The sequence below is a fragment of the Felis catus genome, chromosome D2 (assembly GCF_018350175.1).
Source record: "Felis catus isolate Fca126 chromosome D2, F.catus_Fca126_mat1.0, whole genome shotgun sequence".
NCBI classification, from domain to species: Eukaryota; Metazoa; Chordata; class Mammalia; order Carnivora; family Felidae; genus Felis; species Felis catus.
In genome coordinates this window covers 45,431,848-45,458,782 of record NC_058378.1, presented here as the reverse complement: position 1 = coordinate 45,458,782, position 26,935 = coordinate 45,431,848, and the positions used below count along the sequence as shown (strand labels likewise).

The following is a 26,935-nucleotide window of genomic DNA, read 5'->3' as shown; positions in this document are numbered from 1 at the left end:
ATTTACACAAATATTTCTTTTTTTATGTTTTATTTATTTTTGAGAGCAAGGGAAACAGAGCATGAGTGGGGTAGGGGCAGAGAGAGGGAGACACAGAATCTGAAGCAGGCTCCAGGCTCTGAGTTGTCAGCACAGAGCCCGACATGGGGCTCGAACTCACAGACTGCGAGATCATGACCCGAGCCAAAGTCAGATGCTTTACTGACTGAGCCATCCAGGTGGCCCTATTTATACTAATATTTCTTAAGAGCTCTCCTTAAATTGCAGCAAACTTCAGTGTATTTTTTGACAACTTCTGAAAAATGCACACTCCAGGAAGACAGAATTTACCATTGTCCCTGGAAAATCCCCTCAGATCACTTGCCAGACAATCCTTGTCCCCAGCCTCTGAAGGCAATTCTTCTCAGTTTTTCCTCCATAGGCTGTTTAGTCCTTTAAAATCTCTTCTCAGTAGACTCATGTAATATGAACATTGTATTTAAACATTCTGTTTGGCCAGGTACTCTGGGCACAGTGGTTTGGAGAATAATCACTCCTGTGTGTTTGCTGGATATGCTTCGATATTTGTGTCTGGGAGGACAGCTGGAGGTGGCACCTTCTCATTCTTTTTCCTGTGTGTGGCTGGCCCAGAGCGAGTGTCTACAAAGCCCAACAGCCATGGCACATCAGTGGTGGCTCATAGTAGGACACAGGGCAGAGGCGGGCTTTTCTCTCAGAGCTGGGGAACAGGTCCTGCACGGTGGCCAGGAGACTCACTGTGTGCAGAAGGCAAGGCAGAATGTGGGGCAGTAGGACCCAGAAGGCAAAAGCAGTGCAAAGACACCATTGCCACCAGTTTGGATAGCTACTGTCCCTCTACAATGAGGTTCCCCTTTTTCTACTACTACTGCCTCCCAGAAATAGCTACCATATATAATTGATCATATAGATGCAAATAGCTATTTATATATGCTTTTCAAGGTATTTTTACATTAATGGGATCATGCAGTTCATAACATTTTCCAGCCATCTGCACATACTCCATTACATGGATGGAGGAAACTTCTTTCATTAGTCTCCCCTGGTCGATATTGTGGTGGTTCCTAATATGTGGCTACAGCAGGCTGTGCACACCCTGAGGCTCACCTCTCTGTGGGCATGGGTCAGGATTCCCCGGATCAATTCCAGAAGTAGAATTGTGGCATTAAGAGGACACACAGCTTAAACGTTGGTCAGTAGAGTCGAATTTCTCCCAAAGAGCCTGTGCTGGGCAACAGATGGTGTTCCCAGAGCCCAACCCTCCCAGGACAGGTCATTTCCACCCGGTGCCCTTGTCAGTCTCATGGTTGGTTGGTTGTCCTTCCTCACTGCTTGGCTTCCTCCTGACCTTGTCAGGGGGCTGCCTGCCTTCCCAGCTCCTCTCTCTGGAGCCCCAGGAGGCCTGATGTAGAACTCTTCCTCCAGAAAGAAAGTTCTCATAAAGAAGGATCGGTCTCCCTGCCAGGGACTGGATGGTCCCTGTGCCACCCGAGAGCAGGTACACAGTGGGACTCTACCTAGGAGACACAGCTCCCTGAAAGCCAATGTTCATCCATCCTTGGCTTCATTCTCCTCCTGTGTGTGTTACTGTTGGAGGAATTGGGTGAGGGGTGTTGGAACCGAGGAGCAGCTACTAGACAAAGCAAAATCCTTTAAGTCCACATCTCTTCTGCTCAAAAGTCTGACACCATCACCCTGCCTTCCACTTACCGAGACTTTCCAGAGTGACAAGACCCTCTAAAGGGGCAGTGCCTTGGGGACACAGAGGGTGCTGCTGTGGAGGAGAAGTGGTAACTGAGCAGGGCCTGAAGGCTGCAGGGTGCACACTTTGGGAAGGGGGGTCACAGGCATACGGACAGCACGTGCTCTTCCTGAGAAGTGCAGGCGCTATGGGGCCATCCCTCTGAAGCAGCCTCATGAATGCTGCTCAGAACTAAGACAAGAGCAAAGGGGGCAGAAGTGGGTCCTGGAATGGGTACTTGAAGTCAGATCCTGGCCCTGTACCTGCCAGGGGTCTGGAGGAGGCCACCTGCCCTCTCTTAGCCTCAGGTTCCCTCTCTGAAAGCTTGGGTAGGAATGCCTAGCTCACGGGTATTAGAGGTTAAGGAAAGTGTAGATCTGCCCATAGTATATGCCCAGTTAGTGAGGAGTGTCATTTTGGATGAACACCGGTGTTACATGGCTTGGCCTGGCACAGATTTGCCCACTTCCGGTTCCTTCTGCCTGTGTGCTTGTGGCAGGAAGGCTCTACTCACTATTTTTGCCTCCTCTGGAGCCTGATCTGTCCACATGCAGCCAGCTGACTGTTCCCTTCTCTGCCTGTATCTAGTTACAGTGTGGGCTGTCAATTTACAGTTCTGTCTTGCAAGGAAATGCTTCTTTGCAATAAAAAATCCTGGAATATAAATTGCAGATGACACTTCCTTGAGACTGAGAGCCAAAGCTCTGCTCAGGGTGGCCCTAGCCGGGCTGGCGAAAGGGTGCACAGGAGATAAGCCCAACTGCTCCTTCCAGGCCAATCACAGAGCCCTGTGTCATGGTGGGAAGGGTCCTTATGAAGTGTGAGCCTTGAGCAGGCAGCCTGGCACGACTGAGTTCAAAGCAGCATTGTACTGTTGGTTACTGTGTGTGGGAGAGGACGTGTCACTTACAGACATCAAGCCTCCGCTGGGTGGACCACTGCTATCAGTGCCCTCGGGGGCCAGGCTGGTGCCGTGAGCAGGAGGCATGTGTCAGGCCAAGCCAAGGATGGTTGACTGCATGTGGGGTGTAGTGCAGTAAGGCAGGCGCTGGCCCCTGAGGAGCTCCCCTGATGTGAACAGGGCCCAGACAATGGTTGACATGCAGAAGTATGAACCCACCATTTCCAGGTGTTCCCATTTTTGAAGAATGCTAGTGATCTGGGTTATTAGGGAAAATGTGCAGGCTTTAAGTGTTGATACCCATTTTTGGAAGACACTTGAATGCCTAACAAACCACAACAGCAGCCAGCATTGGGCCATAGGCCCAGAATCTATTTTCCTCAAAGCAGAGAATTTGCAAACACTGCCCTGATCAATGGGAGCTACAGGGAGACCTGAAGCAGGAGAAATAAGGGCAGCCAGGTCCAAGGTTGTGCTATAATAAAGGTTGTGTAGATAAATAAATTGAGCTAGGGCAAACCAAGCTTCCAGGATTGGAATGACCCAGTCTGGGACAGGAGGCAGTGATGGAGGCTAAAGACCTTGGGCTTGCAGTTAAAGACCCACATGTTATCCTGGCTAAATCCTTAGGGATCCAGTCTACCAGCTCTCTTCTATCCCCTGGTGTTTTCTTCAGGGGAGGCTCAGCAGCCTGGTGAAGGTCTCGGGTCTAGACCTGCACCTCACATATCAGTGTCTCCACACTCAAAGAGGAAGTGCTTGCTGAACCCCAGGTGGGTTATGTGTAGTCCATGAAGCCTCAGACAAAGGCAGGGGAAGAGCAATCATGTGAGACTTCCAGAACCACAGCTAAGACAGGACTTCTTCCATGGGGGATTCTTTGTGCAGGGTCCCAGAATCTTAGCATATACAGAAGATGAGGTTGGGTCCCTTTAATGGACTCCAAGTATCAGGGGTGAAGATGAGAGGCTCCCCTACAGCCTAAATCTCCCCTGTTACTCAGAGTGGACCCTCCATTACACTGGGTGAGGATCTGGACTCCAGAGGTCAGCCTTGTTTGTTTCAACATGTTTGCTTCCTGAGAATTCCATTTTGTGGGGGGACATGCCTTGTAAGACAGAGGGAAGGCAGCCCTCAGCCCCACCTTACACAGACCTTTGAATGTTGCTTTGCAGAAGACTATGAAATTATGATTTCTGGAAAAGGATTTAATAATGCAATAAACAAGGAGGAAGTTATTTGTAGATTCCGCTTCAGCGATGATAAATTCTTCGGTAAGTAGCTCTCTTGGTGCCTCCAAGTGACAAACTCCCTACAACAGGCTGCCTTCCCCTCAGCCAGCCAAGTTTTCAAAGCCCTTGCTTACCATTCACTGTGGGTCCTGTGAGGATAGATCAAGTAGAAGGAGAGACCTGGCTGGGAAGCCTGGTGACCTATACCTCAAAGCTGGGAAGTCATCAACCACAAGAGCCTCTCCTAGCAGGGCTTTAACCCTTGCCAGGAATGGCTATGGTGTACTGGGTGTGCCCCAGATCTGTACTCCCCCTCCCTTGGCTCAGCTCTCACTGGCCTTGAGAGACAAGGACCCGAATCCGTTGAGTCTGCTGGCGAGAAACACAGGCAGCCCTGGGCCAGACACACTGAGAGCTTCACAGGAGAATGTGTGCATCTGGGATTGAGACAGGATGCCAGCTGCCAGGCCCAGGCCCAGGAATCCTGGCACAGGCACACATTACTTGTCTGACCTTGACCAAATGAGGGTTCTATTCTCAGCTTCTTTTTCCTCTACTGCAAAATGAAGCCAATATGATAGTCGAGCTAAACTATATCACCTATGTAAGCCTATAATGTAAGGAAATACTCAGGCATCAGGTATTCCTCCATGATGGGTGAGTGGCCAGTAGAAGCACATAGATGTGCCCCCACACTGAGATGGGTGTGATCCTCCCCAGAGAGCAGGGTGGTACAGTAGGGCTATCTCCCACTGAGCCCCCAGTGCATTCATTGGACCTGAGATTATGTGCAGTGATGTCTTACTGCAGGCCCATCTGGTAAACCCAGAGCTACCTCCAGACATCACAACATTACACGGTAAATTTTCAGTCCCTTAAGGGAAATGGTGTCTCTTAGGGACAGGACAGGCCCCACATTCCTAAGCAGCTGTCCCTTCCCCTCTATTCGCTGTGCCTTCTGTTGTTTATTGTGGTCTCAAGAAGTGTCCCTCTCCACATTTATTTTGTTCTTTGTTATTTCATTGTCTCCCTCCCATCCCTCAAATGTAGGGCCCTTGAGAGCAGGGACTCAACCTTTTCCATTCCAGCCAGGCATTGCACAGAGCCTGGTGCATGGCAGGGGCTCAGAGGAAGGCAGCAAAGAGAAGCTGGCATCTGCCAGTGTTAGTCTGCTTGCCAGGGGCCAGCTGAGGGGAGATGGATGGATGGGCATGCTCCTTGACATTATTCTCTTGTGGTTTTCTCCTAGATAAAAAAGCCACCACTGTGGATGATAACACCATAACATGCTCAGGAGTAATGATACAAAAACCAGACCAGTAAGTGCCCAGGTCAAGGGCCACAGGTGCAGTTTTTGCCACTATGAGGTATATAGGATGTGGGATGTCACCTCTGCTGGGGCAGCACATGTGTATCTCCCACAGTCTCAGGGCATACTCTCCACTTCTCCTTGTTGGTGGTCACCTGAGATGCTCAGGGATATGCTATAGCCCAGTCTCTGCCAAGGAGGGAGACTACTGGAGATGATGTCCGCAGGGAAAGTCTTTGCTCCAGGTAGCCATCAGAGCTAAGCCAACATACTCTGCAAATTGAGAAAAGTCAGGATGGTGACACCCATCTACCCTCCTTGGAAACCTAGCCCATTGCCAGGAGGGCATCTGACCCCAGGCAGGACTCCTCATGCCTGGTCAGTCTTCACTGCAAAGATTGATCTCAAGGGCTTGGTGTGAGCTCTCCTTACCCATGCCATGTGCTCACTGGTGGCCCCAATCCCTGATGATCAGTTACAATGAGAAGAAATGGGGGATGTGGTTTGATCCACATGCAAGAACTATGTCTGTTGGGGCTATTTCTGTCTATCCACAATTTCTATGCTGCAGGTTGGTCCATGTGGAAGTTAGCCTGAATAATGCCATCAGCTTCATCAGGAGTGATGCTAACATCACCAGCGACAACTGTATGAGTGCCAGGGTAAGGTGGCATGTTCCCTCCTAGGGCTGTCCAGAGCACTTACACTTAAGGAGCACATGCCCTGGGAGGCAGGAGAAGGGACACAGTGCCAATGGCCCAAGAAAGTAGCTTGTGCAGACAGGGGGCTGGATGACTTCTCAGAGCCACCTTGGGGCCCTCAGCCCTTCATTGGCAAGCTGCCCACACATGGGGCTTGTGAGGTGCCCTGGGAGTGCTTCCACAAGAGCACCTGCCCTGTAGCCTTCTGTCCAGGTCCTGCAGAACCTCTGCTGTCTCTCTCTGGGAACCAGGTGTCCCTGAAGGCACAGGAAAGGGAACAGTTAGAGCTCTAAGCAGAGTCCAGAAATGGTGCTGGGGCTCTGCCACCCCGCCTTGCCCCTTGCCACCTCTGCTGGCCCAAGAATAGCAGTGGGGAGCTCGGGGCTCCATTCTGCATTCCAGCTGGGCAGGTGGGAGAGGCTGGGAGGCTAGTGTGTTAGGAGCCTGAGTCCAGAACCTCTGGGGCAGCAAGGTGCTCCAAACCCGGGCCCCAGACACAGGGGATCTGGAGAGCGGGACCCACTGTGGCCCTGTGCAGTCAGGGTGTTTCAGCAGTTGCTGACACAGCTAAACCCACACACGCCCATCACTGCCCGCAAGCCCAAGCCCACTTGGGGAACACCCCTGTCATTTTGCAGAGGGCATCAGCCTCCCCTCTGCTTCTGCTGCTTTCTCGTGCTCCGTCTCCGCTAACTCTCTGACCTCTGCTGGACCTTGCTCTCCGGCACTTGGTAGGAAGCTGCCAGGGCTGTGGGGAGGGCCTGGGACTCAGCTCAGGGACGGGCACGTGGGAAGGAGGGCGCTGCTCCCAGGTGCCCACTTCTCGGAGCTCCACGTCACCCGGGCACCTGGGGCAGGGCAGCATGACACGGGCGACAGAGCACGTTAGGCACAGGAAGAGGGCTGCCTGGGAGGAGCGATGCCCGTGCCTGATTGCCACCAGCCTAGTGTCCAGTCCCAGCTGGGAGGGTTCCAGCAGCATGGACAGTCCTCCGACTGTGTGTTCGCTTGTGCCAGGACAGGCACTCACCGACCAGCAGACCACACTCGGCCATTTGTCCCTCAGGAGCCTAACTGACAGGCCGCCCTCAGCAGGCACATTTAGGAAAGAACTCAGGAGGAGCCTGAGTTCATGCGCCCCCACCCTGCTTCCCCCTCCTGGGCACAGACTCTGTCCCCTGTAGCTCCCCTGCCTCAGGGAAAGCCGAGCATTTGGTTTAGGGCAGGACTGCACCGCGTGCGGCTGAGGCGTGCAGTGAGGGCCGGCATGTCACACATGGGGATTCCGGTCCTTGTCTGGGCTCTGGGCCAGAGCCTCGGCACGAAGCCATTGGTGGGCTCTGTGGCCCAGGGCTCCGCAGCGGCTCTTTGAGTGCAGTCTTGTCCTCCAGGCCTTCAGTGCTCCCTGGAGGTGGGGAAATCTGAGGTGAGTGGGAACACGTGATGTGCAGGTGTAGTGTAAGGTGCTGGGGGAAGGCACCCAGTGAGGGCCATCCAGATCTCCCCTAGACTTTTGACGTGTGCTTTCTGCAGAATATGCCATCAGAAGGTGATGAACCACCCTCTCCAGCTCCTCCTTCTCCAGAAGTCATGACTCCCCCGGAAAACCTGGCATCATTTATGCCACCTATCCAACCTATCTACTTGGTTGTGCTCCTCGCAGCCGTGCTCACAGTCCTGTGTCTTTCCTGCTGCTTCTGGCTATGCTGTTGCAAAAAGGTAAGTGATATCTTGAACATAGTACCATTCCCAAGGCCCATGCCAACAACTTGAGGGATACAGCCCCTACCCCTGCCTCTGGGCAGGTTCCCATAAACTCCCAGGCCATCAGATGAGTAAACAAAGGCACAGACTGTGTCTACCATTCCTGGGCAGAAACTCAGCCTGCATCTCAGGGACCCCCTGCTTCATGCTTGTTTCCAGAGGCATCCTATGAGCTACCCTGTCCTCTGGGGATAAGCCACCCCAGTACCCAGTGATAAGGGAGGCATCACAGCAGCCAGGCTTCTGGAGAACTCAGGGAGACCAAGCACCAGAAGAGGCCTCTGATGCTGAGAGAGGAAAGCGGGTCCCATAGGAGGCACTGGGGCCCACAAAAGAGAATCTGCTGGAAAGGATGATTCCTAGCCTCTGGGTCAACTGAGCCTTGGAAACCAGTACAGATTTCTGCACACAACCAGTGCATCCCTCCTTCCTTCCTCAGTCATTACTAAGGGCCAGGACATGATGGGCCCCATACTTGGCACACAGGGATGGGAAAGGAGCTGCCACCATCTTGCACACAGGAGCTCACAGTCTGGTGTCTGCTCTGGTATTGGTACCTGGGGGTGGCGGGTAAAATGTCAGCCTCATAGGCTGTGGCATCAGGGCCCTAGCAAAGGAGAGACACTGGCCCCCGGGGAGGGAGAAGGGCACATGTACTGGCTGCTGGGTTTGCAAGGACCCGGGACAGAGCTGGGTGAAGGAAGAGGAAACCACAGAGGTGGGAAAGGACAGAGCAAAGCAGCAAGACAGAAGCAGGCCGGATTGCTGTGGAGGGGGAGCTGTGAGGACAGAAAGCGGGAGTGGGGGCTGTCAGCACAGAGTGGGGACTAGGGAAGGCTGCGGGCTGTGGGAGGTGAGGGGAGAGGAGGAAGGGAATTGGATGTGTTCTCTTGTCTTCATGTCATGTCATGCGTGGACACCTCCGCCAGGGACCAGGCACCCTAGTCTGGCTGTCTCCCTGTCCACCGCCAGGGAGGTCCGATTCCCCTTTGATAACCCAGGAGCCTGAGCCTCGGGATGCTGGAGCCGGTTGGCCACATCCCATAGACAGTGGGCTCGCAGACTGACACCCAAAGCCCATGTTCTGTCCCACTGCTGCTGAGTAGGGTCCCCTTCTCTCTGCATGGCCGAGCCAGTGCCCTCATGCTCCTCCAGCCGATGTTCATGTCTCTTTAACATTCTAGCCCTGCAAGGAGCCACCAGTGCAGAAGATAGTAATGGTAAGTCCTGATTTTTGTCCTCATGTCAGTGTGCCTGGTGCCCATGCTGACCTTCACACAAGGGGTCCTGCTGCCTGTGGGATATTTCCACCTGCTGCCCCACCGCCTCCCACCTACCTGGGCAGAGAGAGCTGGCCGAAAGAAGAGGGTGATGGAGGGGCAGGGAGGGCCCTCGGGAGGACTTACGACTCAAAACACGTTTCCCGAGTGTGCAACTCAGCCTGATCGAGAGCTGTGCCACTCACTTAGCGACTTGGGGTAGCCTATTTCAGCAATGGCTGTAGACCCAAAAATATTGGAACTTCTGCCAGTTCCCAAAGGACAGTTCATAGCTGTACTTTCGCCCGGTCTCAGGTGAGTTCTTGGAAAAAGAGCTTCAGGTCTCAGGACCAGGTCGCCTCCTTCAGGCTCTAATGAATATTGGGCTGAATTTCACTGATCTTTATCCCTGTCACCTGGCAGGCAAGAGGCTTGACTGGGCTGGTACTGTGGGGAGTGCAGAGCTGGGGAGGTTGGAAGGGGTCTTCCCTGGCATGGAGTCTGAGTAAGGCCCATGCCGGGTGAGCACAGAGAGCAGGGATCTGAGGAGCGGGTATGGCTCACTCAGTGGCAGGGACACAGTGTCCCAAACAGGGGGACCTGAGCCTGAGAGCTGGTAGGAAACAGCCCTCAGTGTCTGGGGCTGTACAATAGCAGGTTACATTGTCACCTGAGGAGACTGGATGTGCCAGGGTCAGGTGAATGCAGCCCTGTCACCCATCAATTCTTTACCCTGATGGCCCTCCTATCCACTGACAGCCTCAGGACCAGGCTTCTCCACCAAGGGTGGCACCAGGGCACAGAGGGACAGGATAGAGTTTGTTGGCCTTTTGGGGAAAAGCCATATCTGCAAACCAAAGGAGTTTGCTTGTTTTCACAAGGAGGACGCTGTCACAGTACAGAGTGCTCTTCATTTGTCCTTGGTATCTCCAAATTCCCCTTGTCGAGTGGCCAGTGCTTGACAGCTGCTGGGGCAACAGACAGATGTCATGTGTCTGCACCCGGGAGCTGCCAGACCAGGAAGCAAACTGTACTTTCTCTTCCTAGGCACCCGTGAGGGAATGTATACGGCCCCGCCCAGTGGTGGTCCCTTGTAGGTGCCGAGGAGGCGGGATAAGACGGATAGAGGTGAGAAGGGCCTTTAGGTGGGGCTGAGGGACAAGTGAGGGCAGCCAGTCCATGGCCCCACATGAACCGTGGCTTGGGTGGAGATGAGCTTTGTGGGCACTACATCGATCCCTGGGCACGGGAAAAACTGCAGAGGCCATCCCGATCCCGGGCCCCAGGAGAGGGCAAAGACTGTGAGGGCTCCTGCCATCACCAACACCACTTGGAGCCCGGCACCAGGCTTGGAAGGGGCCCAGGTCTGCAGATGTTGGTGGCTGGCCACAGCCCGCCAGTCCCAGGCTGTCTGAGGTCATCAGCGGCTCCAACAATGGCTTCCATTTTCTTGGCCACCAGGCAGAGGAGTAAAACACAAGCTCAATCACAGTCTCCCACAGGTCAGAAAAAGAATCGTTTAAGGAAAATTCTGAGCAAAGTTTGTTCCATGAGTCAGCTCAGCAAACTGAGGGACTAAGCTAACTACGTTGTCCTTGGACGCACTGACATGGGGACAAGGGCCTCATGGAGGAGGAAGCTGTGAGGAAACATCCTCACAGGAAGTGCTAGGGCCGCACCCTGGGTGGGAGCTCCAGGCCCTGCAGGGGGGCATGAAGACAAGGTGGGGAGGCCCCAGGTGGCCCTGGCTGAGGAAGGAAGAACCCCATAATCTTCCTTCGTGAGCTTTGGCCTCCTCCTGGTCCTGCATCTGCGGCGATGCACCCGTTGGAACCACTGTACCAGGGCCCGGGCACGTTAGTCTTAGTCCGGCTGTCTCCCTGTTGACCCCTCAAGGAACCTCAGATGGCAGCTGGAAAGCCTGTGGACATTCAGCCTGGGGGCTCAAAGAAGCCAAACTGCCTCCAGACAGGGCAAAGGTCATGGCCTGGGGCTTGTTCCTGCTCACAAGGCACAGCCCCACCTGCCCCCTCAGTAGGGCCCAGAGAGGCCTGAACTGCAGGTCCTGAAGTCGGGAGGCCACCTGCCCCTGGGAGCAGGGCCTCTTGCCATTGTCCTCCCTTCTTGTCTCCCCAGCAGCCCCGGGATCAGCCCTCGTCCCCATCTGCTCCTGGTGTGCCCCAGTGCAGGCCCTTGTCCCCTTCTCCCAGCTCCTGCCCAGCTCCCTGATGCCCACATCACATTCCCCTGCAAGACCTCTCCTTGCGACCCCGCATGTCCCCCACCTTGGACCCTTCCTCTCAAAGTAGCCCCTGCCTTCCCCTCCTACACCAGAAATACAGACTCATTTCGGGTTCCAAAACAATCTGTCACCTACAGTGACACTGCCTGCCCTGAAACACACAAGGCCACCAGGCCCCTGCCCCAGGCGGAGACTACAGGGCGGCCTCGGTGTGTTCCTGGGGACAGAGCCCTCTGGAGCCATCTCAGGCAGAGGGGCCTCTACGCCTCTGGAGGTGACGGCCAGGCCCTGGAGCTTCCTCACAGCCAATCTGCTTTTCAGGGCAAACTGGACACCTTGTGTGACTTTGTGCAAAGCTGCAACCAGATCCCATTGATGTGGTGTCAGCCCAGGAACGCGGTAAGCAGGGGCACAGGGATGTTCCCTGGGCAGGCGCCCTTTTCTCTTTGCCCTTGGCAGCTGAGCTCAGGGACGATGGGTCAGAGAGCCCTGTCCAGGCATCTTCCGGGAGGATGCCCCAGACGAGGAGACGCGGTGCTCATGAGCCTCCCGTGTGGATTCTGGGTGGGGCGCCTGCATTTCCTTGATGGTCCCCATCAGAAGGACAAGAAGCTTTCTTGGGGAGAGTGTTACCCAGTGCCTCCAAACTTAAGTGAAAGAGGCTGGAGAAGGAGGCAGGCCAGCAAGTTCTCCTGACCCCCAGCCATCATCCCTCCCCACCGAGCTCCCCAACCTGTCTGCTGGATCCACACCCTCATCCTCTGAGACTCTCCTTGGCAGCTCCCTCATGTGCCAGGAATGCTGGAGGGCATGGTGACACCCCCATGTTGTTGGCCAACATTGCGTGCTTTTGCCAGCTAGTAGAGTCCCTCCACGTGCCACTGCCTGTGACAACGGGGAGAAGCCTGCATGTTACAGGTGTCCCCCTTGGAGTTTAATGGTTGTGACAGCTAATCGTTAGAGTTCCTCCTATGCCAGCTGCCAGTCTAAGAACTTTCCATAATTTCACATTCAATCCTGCCAGTAACTGTACGTGCAGGTACTACTAATATGCCAGTTTTACCAAGGAGGGACCAAGGCACAGAGAAATCAAGCAACTTGCCCCAGGTCACAGAACCTGGGAGTGGCAGAGCTGAGTTGAACCCCAGGGCCTGCCACCACCCTTCTCACTGCCCTGCCCCCATCAGATCAACACTCATGAAACCATAATGGTTTCCCCAAAAACCAATGCAGGGCTCAGAATTAGGGCCCATGAAGAGCATGTTCCTGGCTTGCCTGGGAATCATGTGCCTAAGCTTCCCCATGATCAGAACCTCAGACTGGGCCAGGTAACTGGAGGACATGGTGTCCCCAGTATCTATAGTGAGGGCTGCATTAGTCATTTTCTTAGTTCAGGCAAGCATGACTGTCCCTGGTGGCCAGGTGAGCATTAGGAGTCCTGGGCACGCCTGGGGGTGGGGACCCTGCTGAGGAGACACATAGATGTGTGCTGACACCCAGCAGGGCCATGTCTGCTGTCAGAGGTTTCAAGGCTCCTCAGGAGACCACTGGGCTCCTGGCTCTGGGTCTAAACAGAGCACGCGGTCCCAGCCATGTTGCACAGATGCCCATTCTGCATCTGGATCTCCTGGAGGCTCTTCCAGGGCCACAGCCCCATTATGGTCACTAGAGTATCACACCGGCCTTGTGCCCTGAACCCACCCAGCCACGTCCACTCCTGGCAGAGGGACAGAGCAAGACATGGAGGGAGGCCCAAGACCAGAGGGAGGACAAGGGAGAGATACCAGAAAGGGCCATCCTACCCCATCAAGGGGAGGGCAGGGGCACTGGGCACCCTCTGATATGGTCCCTTTCCCAAGACCCTACTGGGAGTGTCATGGATTGTGGGGCACTTGCAGCTGCCCAGCGCTCTGCCAGGCCCCTACCATGCCAGTTCTGGAGTCAGCCCAGTACTCTTTCAAGCTGGGAGTGATAGTGACTCCGTTTGTTTGCTGATGGGAAAACAGTCCTGAGAGGCCAGCAAAGTCACAGAGGCCACCCAGAGAGCAAGTGGCAACACCCAGGGCCATCTAAAGTAACCCCCCTCATCCTGAGCAGAGCTGGGAGCCGATAAATAGGCCCTGTGGGTGTGGGCTCCCTTCCCACTCCTGGGTCCCTCCCATGTGATTTTGTCCCTCTCACCATCCTCCTGGAGACCTGAGTGTGGCTGTTTTCTTCAGGACCGTCTCTCCCTACGCACATACACAGAATGACCCAAGAAGACTCAGTCTAGTTTCTTAATCTTGAGTCAAACCCTGGCTTCCATCCAAGGTCCTGATTCTCTTCCTTTGTTGCTTTATCCCAGGGAAGCCCTTTAGCTCACCAACAGGACCACTGCTAGGTCCGCCAGGAAATCTGGCCAACAGTGGCCAACCTTACCCTCCCCCACTGCACGTAGTTCATGGTCACAGAGCTGTGTCCCAGTGCACATACCCTGCATGTCCCCCACACAACGCCCTATGCACAGCGTCTCCTTTCTTCCTCACAGCCACCCCGCAGGGACCACACCTGCCCGTGACACGGAGCTTCCCGAGGCCAGACACTGTTCTAAGTGTTTAATACAACTAACTCTTTCATCCCCCCACAATTCCATGGGGAGAAAGCCGAGGCCCCGCACAGTTAAGTCTCCTGCCCAGAAGCCCTAGGGCCAGCATCAGGAGCTGACGCCTCACCGCCAGCCTGGCTCCTTCTCTTCTAGCAAGGTGGTCACTTTTCTGCATGTCACAGCTGTGGAAACTGAGTGCCTGAATTTTCATGATGGACTCAATGTGACGGGGCTGTGGAGAGGTGCGGCAGGGCAGGTGATGACCCCCGGAAGGTTCACGTACAAGTCTAGGCTCCAACACCCATATCATGCTGCCAGGGTCATAGGGAAATATCTGGGCTCTGTCCACAGAGTCCACAGAGTCCATCTGTCCACAGCACAGTGTGTTATATATGCAAACAATTGTGAATGTCACTATGTTATTTTGATGGTATGCTGATAACAGACCTCCTTCTAAATATGAGCTCATGTATGTTTGCTGGGAAAGTGTTCTTCCATGGAACAATTAGAACCTGGGTACAGATCGGCCTTATGATGTATTCATGCCAAGGAGCTCCTGAGTCCTCTGTCCTTGCCCATGGCACGGAGGGAGCTCCATCAGGGAGGGGGGTGTGACAAAGCTGGGATGCAGTTTCCCCTCTCCGGGAAGACTGAACTTGATAGGTGTCTGTCAAGCCAGTGAACTTTGAGAAGATCTCAGATCATAACCTTGGGATTGTGATGCAGCTGGCTCTCCTGTGCTCTGCAACCCTCTCCTCCCCCTGACCGGAAACTCAAACACACACACACGCTCACACACACACACACACACACAGAGGCAACCCAGGCATGTGCAAGGACATGCTGACACATGCACACATTCCCCATGAAGTAGCAGGAAACGGGGTAATGGAGCCCATGCCCCAAAGCATGGAGATTCGGGCTAGCACCCATTTGCCAGTGGATCCGAGATTAGTCCCTTCACTGTGCAGCACTGAACTGATGTAAACAGTAATTGGTCACTGCCTTAGGTCATCAAATGGTAGGAAGGCAGAGAGGAAGGAGACTCCCTTCCACCCCCAGGCCCCTCCACTCAGCCCATGACACTTGCAACACGGTCTCAGGGTCTCTTTGGTCCTCCGCGTTCCCCCTGCCACGTGGGGCCCCTCTCTTCTCCCAGCAGTCCATGGGAAGATGCAGCCTGCAGCTCCCGGAGATGGACTCAGGCGTGGGAGACAGGACGGGCTCAGCACAGGTGCCCCACAGTCATCCCTTGATGAAATCAGAGAGATCCCACAGCGGTTGCTAGGTCTAGATAATCTATGCTCGGGAGTAAATAAGCAGAAATAAAGGAGCCTGAAATAAAGTTTCCAATCTGTTCTCAGCAGCAGCACACCCATGCACACGTGTAACGCAAATGTACTGACCTATAATGAAACCACAAACCTTCACTCACTGCTGTAACATAAGATTTGAATATGTGAAAACCTAGACCACATCGTCAGCTTTTCCCAGAGGAATCATGGGCTTAGCTCTGCTTTAGTGTAATTGTAATGAACATGCTTAGGGAATTTGATCAAACTGATTTAAGGATGAATTGAAAAAAATTACAGTTGAGTGTAGTTTGGGAGTTTTTGATGTGATCCTGGGGCAGGGATGGTGAACGTCCTGCCAGATGACCGAGACTCTGCCCATGGGCCCAAAACAGTCTATGGTATTGAGAAGAGACCCAGCTGCAGTGCTCTGGGCTATGGACCAGAGGGTCCCCTATTCGGCCCTGGAATGTGGTTGTGCAAAGGCGGCATTAGAGAATGGGATTGGGAAATAAACAACTTTTGTTTCCTCGCGCATGTCTGTCTGTATTGTCTGGGCTCTCTACAATATCTCTGTTATGATCAAGAGAAGCAGAAATGTTTATCTGTAAAAGGTAATAATATTAACTTGATAAAGCCTAAGGTGATATTACATAGAAAGTTGCCTAGAAAGTGACATTTTACAAAGTATGTCAGTCTTGCTGTCCTGCTGGGAAAGTCACAGCGAGGAATCCCTACCCATCTCTGGGCTTGGCTCCACTCTGCACACAGGCATGCGGGTCCCCAAGGGTGTGTGTCTTTCTTGAACTTTTCATTGGATCAATATCCTTGTGGATATGGGAAAGGACAAGGTCTGCCTCTAGGTGTCCCAGATTCATTAATAACATACTTATAAATTCAAGGGGTTTTAGGTGTGTTGTTTTTCTAATGTGGCTACTTTAGGAGGGAAAACCAAGATTATTCGAAAGGGTTAGTAAGGATTTTTAACAGTAGGGTGATGACAATGAAAGTCTCAGTAAAAGAAAGCAGTGGTCATACCCTTTGTCACTCTCAGGCACTCAAGCATAACACTATGAGGGAATGATGGGTTCACAGAAGCCCAAAGTTTGCCCACTACATGGAGCACCTGTGGGGACTGGTGGGACCCTCTGGGGACCGACAGGCCCAGACAGATTCAGCAGGGGATCACTGGGGATCTGGGCAGTAGGAAGAGCACAGGTGTGATTCGAGAAGGAGCTCGACAGGCCCCAGCAGCCAGAGAAACCATAGCTTTCTGGACCCAATTCCACTGGTTTCTCAGTGACCTTCTCTCTCTTCTCTTCCCTACAGAGGAGGTGCCTCAACTTTGCCCGATTGAGGCCCCCCTGCATGAAGTATCCCTGTACCCCAAAGATCTGCCTTCTACCCTGCACCCCAAAGATCTGCTTTCCACCCAGCCAGGAGTGCTTCCCCATCAGCAACTGCTACTCATGCTGCCAATGCCCATCACGCAAGTGTTCCCGGCTTCCCTCCAGGATGCTGCCACTGATGGCCCCCTCTTCCCGGGCACTCTGCGGAACCACTCTGTCACTCCCACCCCCATAGCCCAGCCTCCATCGCACCAAAACCCCAAGGTTATTAAGAGCCCTTTGTGCACTGAATTAGACACACGTTTTGAGTCTTGGTTTACAGTCAAAGGGAGTTGGAATTAGTTGCTGATCAGCAAGAGAATTTGGTGGGCTTTGCTCCACTGTATGAGACAATCTATACTGCTTCCTTCCAGGACAAAGCACCCTGGTGTCCTGTGGATGCAGACATGGATGTGCCCCAGTCCCCACGGCCCGCTCTTCTTCTGTCACCAAGGGCTGGGACACCTGGGATTTTAGCCAAATTCCGCTCTTTGAAAAAAGCCCAACATGTCTTTGAAATAGGAATCCAATCCTGGGTCTCCTTCCCTAATTTTGTGTAGAGAGAAAGACTTGAGTTTCTCACCCTCCTTCACTCCACGTTCTTGGTTTTCATTTTTTTCACTACCCACACTCTGAATGTGTCCTAGAAAGAGACAAGCCTCCCCCAAGGTCACCAGCTGCCAGGGTAACTTCTCTTTCCAGATACCCCAAACCGTCCCCAGGCCCAGAAGAATTTTAGAGAATCCTCTCCGTTTCCCTAGGGAATGTAAACCTCCCCTATTTGTCATTTGCCATTTGCAAGACCACAACCAGTTATCTCTAATCCATGTCGATAGTAAATTAAAGTACTCTGCACCCTCAGCCTCTTGTCCTTGAATGTCATAATTATGCTTTTCAGTAGAATTTCTGTAAGACAAGTATAGGTAAAAAAAATACATCAGGTTTGGGTTTTTAGTCTGTATTGATTAAAGTGGCTGCATAGCGATGCCCATAATTGAAAGAAAGAAAGAAAGAAAAGAAAGAAAGAAAAGAAAGAAAGAAAGAAAGAAAGAAAGAAAGAAAAAGAAAAGGTTTTCCTGGGGGCGCCTGAGTGGCTCAGTTGGTTAAGTGACCAACTTCGGCTCGGGTCATGATCTCGCAGTTTGTGAGTTCAAGCCCCGCGTTGGGCTCTGTGTTGACAGCTCAGAGCTTGGAGCCTACTTCAGATTCTGTGTTTCCCCCTCTCTTTACCCCTCCCCTGCTCATGCTCTGTGTCTCTCTGTCTCTTAATAATAAACGTTAAAATAAATAAATAAATAAATAAATAAATAAATAAATAAATAAATAACGGTTTTCCTGGAATGGCTATGGATGTGGAAAATGTTTGCAGGGTAACTCTCCAAAGCCTTTTTACCTGGAGTTGCTCTTTCTTGTGGACCCCTCCCCCACTTGTCTGCCCTGTCCCAGCCTGGGCCGCAGATCAGTGTCCTGCCAGGACAGAAACGGTGACAGAGAACATGTCCACCCACATGGTGGGCCTTTTCCACCTCTGCCAGTACATCTGTCTTGCAAGCTATTTATGGGAAGCCTTTTCCTGGCACGAAATGCCAGGCACGGGGTGTCTCAGAGAAATAAGCCAACTCAAGACAGAGGAAATAGAGGAGGGGGCTTAGCCCCTGTGGCATGGGACTCAGTTTCACTGGGACTCCATTCAGCGACTCATTCCAGAGCAGTGAGTGATAGGTGCTTGAAGACCACAAGCAGCCCCTCCATGCCTCACTTCCTGAGGTCCTTCATGGACTGTGAGGCCTTAGCCAACATTCTGGTTTGGTTTCGTGTTGCAAGAGTGAAAATCACCGGCTGTGTAAGCACAGAGCATGTTAACAAGGCTGGCAGGTGACACAGGGCTGGCCCCACAGGGAACGGTCCGGTGGGTCTCAGATGCCTGTCTAGTGCGGGATGGGTCCCACTGGTTCTAGACTGCCTCCACTGAGCTGCAGGTACTTATGGGTCATATACAAATGAGCCAAGAACAGCCATATCCAACTTTAAAAAGGTGGCTAGGACCATGGGTCTTTTGAGAATCTGGGGGGAAAATGTTTGCTGTACTTATAATACCAAGAAAAGTGTGTGAAACATTTTTTTTATTGGAAAGAAAGAGAATGAAACAGCATGAAAGTGTAGAGAGAGATTTTGATCTCTTCTCAAGAAGTAGAATATTTTGTTTTGTCTGTAACTGGTGTGAAAGCACTGTCCTGGCCTGAGAGGCTCAAGGACACTTTTCGGAAAGTAGCTCTGTGCCTCTGCATCATATCCAAGTATGACCGTAAGACAGTGCAGGCCCGTCTCGCAGCCTCTGTGACCCTATATGGAGAAATGTATCTGTGATTCAATAAAAGGGCTTAATGTGACTGCGAGTGAAATCTGTTCATTAATGGACCTCGAGAGCCTTCTTATTTTTAGCTGATAATAACTAGGTCTCATCACACCTTCTTCATCCCTGAGCTGAAGAGGGAGGTAGACGTGGACATCTTAGAGGAACATTGGCCTGCCTTTGGCCATCTGCAGCCACCGACCCTGGCCTTGCTTCCAGGAGTGACAGTATCAGGAGGTAGCAGCAAAAGGGAATTTCATTGGGGATCCCTCCTTGGGCCCAGGCTCCTGCCTTGCCTTCCCCAGTTCTAGCTCAGCAGAGCCTCTGGCTTGTCATAAGCAGGGGGCTCCTCACCTTAGTGAAGAGAGAAAGGGGCATAGCCCGCTGCTGACAGCTGACTCAGAGGTGGGCTGCCTTTGGTCTCCCACCTCCCCCTCCTACCTGGGGCAAGCTATCTTTATAACAAGTCTGACATCTGAGCCGTCCCAAGATGACATGTCTACAAAACAGAATACGCTGGGCAATGCTTATTCCTCATTTTAGACATTTTCTGAAGGCCTGTTGGTGTCTTGCGAAGCAGCCCATGTGGACCTCCAAGCCTGGGCCAAAGCCTGTGCTTCTGGAAGCCAGGATCCTCCCCCAGGCCCCACCCGGCTCAGACACAAACCTCCTTCACAAGCACGCAAACAGAAACCCACGCGTACCCACCGCCATATTGGAGCATGCACACTTAATGCTGTGGCCTTAACAGTTCCCCCACCTCCTTGTCATGCACCAGGACTCCCAGAGCAGGCCCAGGAAGTAGACGAGGTCAGGGTGGAAGAAGGGTACTATCTCGGGCACTGCCTGGTGTTCCAACTGCGCTGCGCTCGGCGATCTGCTCACACGGTGAGGGAATCTGCGGAAATGTCCATTCAGTTCCGCTCGCTCTCTCTGCTTTCCATTCCACATTCCAAGTAGGCACCCAGGCCCTGGATGTTGCCTGGTTGGTCTCAGTGGGAGACAAGTGGTCTGCAGGCCACCTGCCTCCCACCTTGTGTCAAGACTGAAGCTTCTCAGGGGCAGTGCTTTAGCATCTCAGAACGAGGGGGTAGAATGGACAAGGAATGAGCACATGAAAACTACATTCTGAAATTCGAAGAGTTGCATTGTTAAATCATGAATCTTTCAGATGAACCACGAAGCTCGCAAAAGTTTCACATACCGCTTAGGGTGTACCCCCACCCTGTTCACGCCTTCCGTCAGTTGAGGAATTTCCATGGAAAAGTTTAAGAAATCCTGCCATCAGGGTTCTCCAGACAGGAGAGCCCAGCCTGACCCGACCCGACCCTGCCTCCGGTTGGTGCAGAGGCAGAGCCCACGGCAGACGCCAGAAGGACAGAACAACAGTGGCTGTAGGTCCTGACCTGGGGTCAGACAGGCAGCCAGGCCCCAGCAGCATTGGAAAGCCCACGGAACAATGCTTGGCCTTCTGTTTCAGGCTCTCCTGCTCTCCGGGCCATGCGACCTCTGTCCGTCCCCCTCTCTCTGCATCTGCTTCTTTCGCCCCCATCTCCGCCTCCCTGTGCACTTAGCTGCCCAGCCCCCCACAGCCCCCGGTTGCTGGTCCGCTGCTCAGGTTGACTGGCTGCTCCCCAGTGCCACACTGATGGGGAAAAGACATCCACGTGGGCACATGGCTGCTGTCAGTCCCAGCTTGGGGTGTGGGAACAGTGTGGACGGTGTGACTGCAGGCCGAGCAGGTGCCTCCAGTGTGGTCTGCAACACGCTGAGGAGCCTGACCCATCTGTCCCTCCACGAGTGGCCCTGGTCGCCCCACCCCCTTCACTCCCACTCATTTCTCTCACCTACTTTGTCTTCCTGATGCCCCAGGAAGCCGTGTGAACACGTAAGAGCCCCTCAACGTCTGCGCTCACCTGCCCCCAGCACCTGCCCCTTCTACCAGTGCCCCACACCTGCCTGCTGCCTCCAACCTACAGACGGGGCCCGTGCCAGCTGGGAGAGAAGGGCTTGGGCAAGTGTGAGGAGAGAGAAGTCTGGTCCCTTATGTGCAGTCTGGGCTCAGTTCACAGCAAATAGTACAAGCAGTGTATGCACATCCAGTGGCACTCGTTTGCATGGGTTACCGTAACAATGTAGCCGAGTCTTGGGGCCATAAACAGCAGAAACTTCTTTTCTTTTTTGTTTCTAGAGATTTACTTTCTTGGGGCACCTGGGGGGCTCAGTCAGTTGAGCATCCGGCTTCGGCTCAGGTCATGATCTCACGGTCTGTGGGTTCGAGCCCCGCATGGGGCTCTGTGCTGACAGCTCAGAGCCTGGAGCTTGTTTCGGATTCTGTGTCTCCCTCTCTCTGCCCCTCCCCAGCTCACGCTCTGTCTCTCGAACATCAATAAACAGAAAAAAAATTAAAAACAAAAAACGTTTGTTCAGAGGGGTCACATATTACACACTCACCTTTAATCAGCAAAAAAGGAATTTACATGGCAGAACCTGATGTCAGTGAGATTAAAAAAAATTTTTTTTTAATTTTTTAAAAAGAAATTTATTTTCTTGGGGTGCCTGGGTGGCTCGGTCCGCTGAGCGTCTGGCTCAGGTCATGATATTGCTGTTTATATGTTCAAGCCTGCGTCAGTGTGGAGGCTGCTTGGGATTCTCTGTCTCCCTCTCTCTCTGCCTCTCTCTCTCTCTCTCTCAAATAAATAAATATTTTTTTAAATCTTTAAAAAAATAAATTTATTTTCTTAATTCCAAGATCAGGGTGTCTGCAGGTTTCATCCCTTCCGAGGCCTCTCTCCTTGGTTTGTAAATAAATGGCCATCTCCTCCCTGTGTCCTCACAGGTGTCTGCTCTGTGTGTATCCGTGTCCTAACCTCTCCATTCAGGACAGTGGTCATATTGGAATAGGGCCCACCCTAATGACCTCAGTTAATTTTATTATCACTTTAACGACCCCATCTCCAAATAGTCACATTCTGAGGTACTAGGGGATGAGGACGTCAACAGATTAATTTGGGGAGGACACGATTCAGCCCCTAATAGCTATTTATCAGCTGATGCTTTTTGAAGTGGGGGGTTCTGGGGGAGATGGGGGAGGTCCTGTGAAAAAGCTCCATGGTTAAGGACAAGCTGGGGGAGCACAGGCAGGTGACTCTTGCCTCTGTAGAGACTACAGGCATGTGAGGATTGAGTGTGCTGATGCGCAAAGCTCCCTGACCTCACACACAGAGTGGGGGCTCCGAAGTGGCAGATCCTGTGACGCTCTCTTGGGAATTTGAGGCGATGCTGGGTCAGGACCCACCTGCTCAGGTCAGACTGCAAGATCGGGAAGGGACCTTGGGGGCTCATCACCTCCTTTGATGAATGAGGAGCTGAAGACGAGAGTGTTGGTGCCTCATCATTCTGGGGGCCACGGCCCCGTGTCCATGATCTTTGCGGAAGTTCTGGGGCTCCAATGACATACAGAATGCCCAGCATTGCAGTCCTTAAGCCCAAAGGTGACCTGGGACGCTCAAACCCAAAAATGCAGGTCCTTGTAACTGGAAACCCTGAACCTTTCTGTTTTCTTTTCCTCTACCCATGGGTGATGGACATCCCTGGGAAGCAAACTCTGGCTCGGACAGCAGATGGCTGGTGGCGAAAGGTGTTTGTCACACAGACAGGAGGCCATAAAGGGGAAGGAGGATAAGAGCAGGGGCCCTGCTTTAGGTGAGCCAGGGCCAGGAGCTGGGCCGAGATGGGACGGGGCTAAATCAGCAGAAGTTCCTGGGGTTCAGGAGGCAGAAGGCAGAGATGGATGGGCATCTCCTGTAGTATTCCCCCATGTCCCCGGCCCAGGAGCCTTCCTGCCTGTAACCTCGGGCAGTAGGTACCCAGGTGCCTCATTAGGGATGGGATGAGGATGACCGGAGGCCAGTATGATGTGATAGATCGTTCCAGGAGATGGCGCTCAGAGCTTACATTCATTTACTAGCCCAACTTGATCCATTTTAAAATGTCCGTGTTAAACAGAGCCATGGAACAAACATGATGGAGGCTTCTGTCTCGCCACTTAGTTAACCGCGCGTCCATTAGGCGTCACACATATTTTTCCTTTTTCTGGAGACAGTAGATATGTCTTTAAAACCTGGAGAAATGGGAGAGTATTGGCAGGGCTGGGGGGGCCTGGAATGCCCTAAACCCTCAGCACACACTTTTCCAACCCACAGGCCTCTCACCAAACACATAGCCTCCTGTTTAACAGCAGACTCATGGCTGGGGCGGCTAGATCTGTGCCAGGGGGCCCACTCCAGCCTCTGTACCCCAGCCCAGTGTGCCCAAGTACATGGGCTCTGCACACTGCCAAGGACTCAGGGAAGACCCACTCTGCTGTGCCACCCTCTTCCCTTCTCCCCCCAGTCGCCCATCTCCTCCCCTTTGACTGCACACGTGGGCACCTGGCTGACACGGCCATGCAGTCCGACGCCCGCTGTTGTCCCAGGGAACCTCAACATTCGTGGTATGTCCCATCCAATGCCGTGACCTCTTAATCCTTGACCTCTTGGCCACCTTCCTGCACTGAACTTCCATCTCCCTACCCCTGAATGCACCCTGAGCCCCGTGCACAATTCAGACCTCTCCCTCTCACCAACACCATGTATGCTCCCAGTTTACTGACTCGTTGCTCCCACCCCATTGCTTTTTAACCCTATCAGGACGCCCCATCCATAGTCATTCCCCTTCTCTTTACAGCACAGGCCCCAGCGCCCAACATCTAGACCAACCTCACTCCAATATGATGCACTTCTCTGGTCCCATTTCCTTGTGTCACACGCTCAGCGTAAAACTTCTGATTCACATGGATAAAACCAGTTCTTTGCCTTTTCTGTGCCTGCCCTGGGCTACTGAATACTACTGGGGGAAACCTATGCCACTGAGGCCTCAGTGCTGAACACAACTTTCAACACAAGTTCTAGCTAAACATAAGAGAAGCCATTTTCTTTTTTTTTTTTTAATTTTTTTTAACATTTATTTATTTTTGAGACAGAGAAAGACAGAGCATGAACGGGGGAGGGTCAGAGAAAGAGGGAGACACAGAATCTGAAACAGGATCCAGGCTCTGAGCTGTCAGCACAGCGCCCGACGCGGGGCTCAAACTCACGGACCACGAGATCACGACCTGAGCCGAAGTGGGACGCTTAACCGACTGAGCCACCCAGGCGCCCCAAGAGAGGCCATTTTTTTTTTAAATTTTTTTTTTCCGACGTTTTTATTTATTTTTGGGACAGAGAGAGACAGAGCATGAACGGGGAAGGGGCAGAGAGAGAGGGAGACACAGAATCGGAAACAGGCTCCAGGCTCTGAGCCATCAGCCCAGAGCCTGACGCGGGGCTGGAACTCATGGACCGCGAGATCGTGACCTGGCTGAAGTCGGACGCTTAACCGACTCCGCCACCCAGGCGCCCCGAGGCCATTTTCTGATTGCCAGAAATTTAAGAAGAAGAAGAGGAGGAGGAGGAGGAGGAAGAAACTTGAAGTTAAGTCGATTCACAACAGTGTGTGGCTATTAGGCCTTGAAGACTTGAGCACGATATTTACATCTGGTCAGAGCAAAGGCCCTCTGGCCAGATGCGTTGAGAGGTGAAGCCTCAGCCCTCAGGCACGTAGAGATTGGATCTGCTCCCTTTTAGGTCAGAGCTGCAGAGGGTAATGGTCCCCATAAAACAGAACCAGAATCCTCAACCCCAGCCCAAGCCAGTGCCCAGATGGGAAATTAGGGCCCTAAGTCCCCAGTGTGGTATGAGAGGGTGTGGAAAATATGAGCTGAAAACCTAGCGTTAAAGTCCTTCTGGACCTAACAGAATCTACCTGGTGTCAGCAAAACCAACCATGGCCCTCTGGAGATGCCTTCCCCATCCAGGGCATAGGGGTCTCTTGGAGAACATTTGCTGCTGAAAGGGAGCTCAAGGGGAAAAAATTCTAGGTGTCTAACCAAAGAGAGCCAGCAGATAAAAGAAACGATAAGACTCAGGGCCCAGAAAGTAGAGATAATAGAGAAGTCTAAACGGGACATTAAAATAGGATTGTGCGAAAGGTTCAAACAAAAGAAAGAAAGAAAGAAAGAAAAGCTGTAAGACATGAACAACTAATTATGAAAATGCCAGAGCTTACCAAAGATCAAAGTTTTAAAATGGCATTAACTTAGAAATTTACTACGACTAGACATAATTGAAGAGAAAAAAAAAAATGGAAGAATTTGAGAGATGGATCTGCAGATGCTGTCCCTGTTCTTTCTCTGAGATGGAAACCAGAAAAGGGAAATTAATAAATGAGGAGAGAATGAGACACTACAGCCATAGCAGCTCATTCTTTCATCCCCAGTGATCAAAGGATAAAACAAAGGCCCTGGAACTCAAACACACAAAGGAACAAATCCACGTTGGCTGACTCACCAGGCCAGAGAGCAAACACCACAGAGAAACCCACTGAGAGGTCTGCTGAGAGGGAGAGGCAGCAGACTCTCCAGAAGGCTCTAGAAGGGCTCGTGGGCCTGATCAAGGATGCAGAACTAGCTCTCTGGATGGGACAGAACGGGTTCCTGGGTCTGTACACAGTTGGTTAAAACAAGTCCCGTGTTCGTATGGACCAGGGAGGTCTTCACTCAGGCTTGGCACGTCAGGGTGATTCAAAGTCTACGACCAATATTCAAGTTGGATATCCGCCATAGGTTCATTTTTTACCACAATGACAATTTCAAACCTCGGCCAACCTCCGACCTCACTGCTTCACCCCACACTCGGCATTTTCTATCACCTCCTGCTAAACAGACTAAAACAACCTGAGAACACTTGGAAGGAATGCCTTCTCTTTACTGACATGCCCTCATTCTCTGCCCATCTCCTTTACAGATCACGACAAAGAGGGTTGGGGTTGGGGTTGGGGTTGGGGTTTTCCTTCCTAACTAATGTCAAAGTCTCTGGCTGTGCCCTGGCTCCCACTTCTTAGGGAACTGGCGTCACTGTTCTGTTTTCTCTCTCCTATGTCTTCACTTCTCCTTCTCGACATTCCAAGAGCATTTAAACACGCTCAATGCCCTCCTGCCTTAAAAACGCCTTCCTTGGCCCACACGGCCTTCCTGGTAAGGCCGCTCTCTGCTCGTGTTGCCTTCATACCAACCGCATTGCTCCGCATTGAACCAGGCCCTGGGCCAGGTTCTGCCAGCCTTGTTGTTGGGTGTGGCCCTCACACTGTCTGCCTGAGCTGTGGGAAGGACAGACTGCAGTGATTTCCCGCATGAGGAGCCTACACAAAGTGTTCAGACAGGCACCCCAGAGGTGGCCAGCTATCTGTTCTGTCTGACACCCGGGCCAGAGCTCACTCAGCAGGGCTCAGGCACTGTGCTCAGGCACTCAACGTGGCCTCAGGCAACTTCTGCCTGCCTGACTCAGTGACCCAGTAATCCAGGGACAAAGTGTCACTCCAGATGGGGTGGAGGCCCATAGCCAAGGCCAGGAAGCTGCCCACATCTACCCAAAAGTGAAGAAAGGCCATCAGGAGGAGGAAATAGGCACAAAGGCAGAATGTGGGCACAAGGGGGCAGGTGAGAGACTCCAGAATGGACATGGTGACAACGCATGATGTCAGAGGCCCACAGGAATGTGGGGCCCAATGGATGATCCAGGGATGGGGCTACTGAGTCAAGAGACCCTGCAAGAGGGGGAATGGGGGACGGGGAAGGCTCAGGGCTTTTGTCCCTGGGGTAGGAGGTGACCAAGCAATCCCAAAGGACGGCCAAGGTTCAGAACCTCTGATGAGGAGGGGGAAGAACAGAGGGCCCAGGAAGGAGACCCAGGGGTCAGTTAGGGTAGTAATAAAGAGACTAAGAAGGATGGCCCCTCAGAGGGCCAGATCGTGTCTGTACCAAACTCTGTGGCCTGTCCTGGTCTCAGGGTCCAGCATTTCTCTCTGGGCTCTGCCAGGGCCCATCACACTAGTCCTGTCTAAGGTCATCCTCATAACTAGACTTCAACCGCAGCCTCCTGGAGGGGACCCACTCACTAGACACTCATACTCATGCCACAGCATGGGCACGCCCCCACATGCACATGGGCATGGGCAGCTGAAGTCCTGAGAAGCCCCACCATTGAGGGCACCTCGCTTCTGACCCAAAGGGCT

General features: G+C 52.7%; 1 protein-coding gene across 1 annotated transcript in view; it reads left to right on the top strand.

The window, feature by feature from the left end:
* LOC102899397 (ANTXR like) overlaps positions 1-16,688 on the top strand; it is a 36,902-nt gene extending 20,214 nt beyond the window's left edge. The window contains exons 10-17 of the mRNA XM_011287273.4: positions 3,836-3,934; positions 5,142-5,211; positions 5,773-5,863; positions 7,436-7,621; positions 8,851-8,886; positions 9,973-10,053; positions 11,489-11,566; positions 16,373-16,688. Coding sequence (XP_011285575.1) covers positions 3,836-3,934; positions 5,142-5,211; positions 5,773-5,863; positions 7,436-7,621; positions 8,851-8,886; positions 9,973-10,053; positions 11,489-11,566; positions 16,373-16,627 — 896 coding nt within the window. The 3' untranslated portion in view covers positions 16,628-16,688. The remainder of the gene's footprint in view (positions 1-3,835; positions 3,935-5,141; positions 5,212-5,772; positions 5,864-7,435; positions 7,622-8,850; positions 8,887-9,972; positions 10,054-11,488; positions 11,567-16,372) is intronic.
* The last annotated feature ends 10,247 nt before the right edge of the window (positions 16,689-26,935 follow it).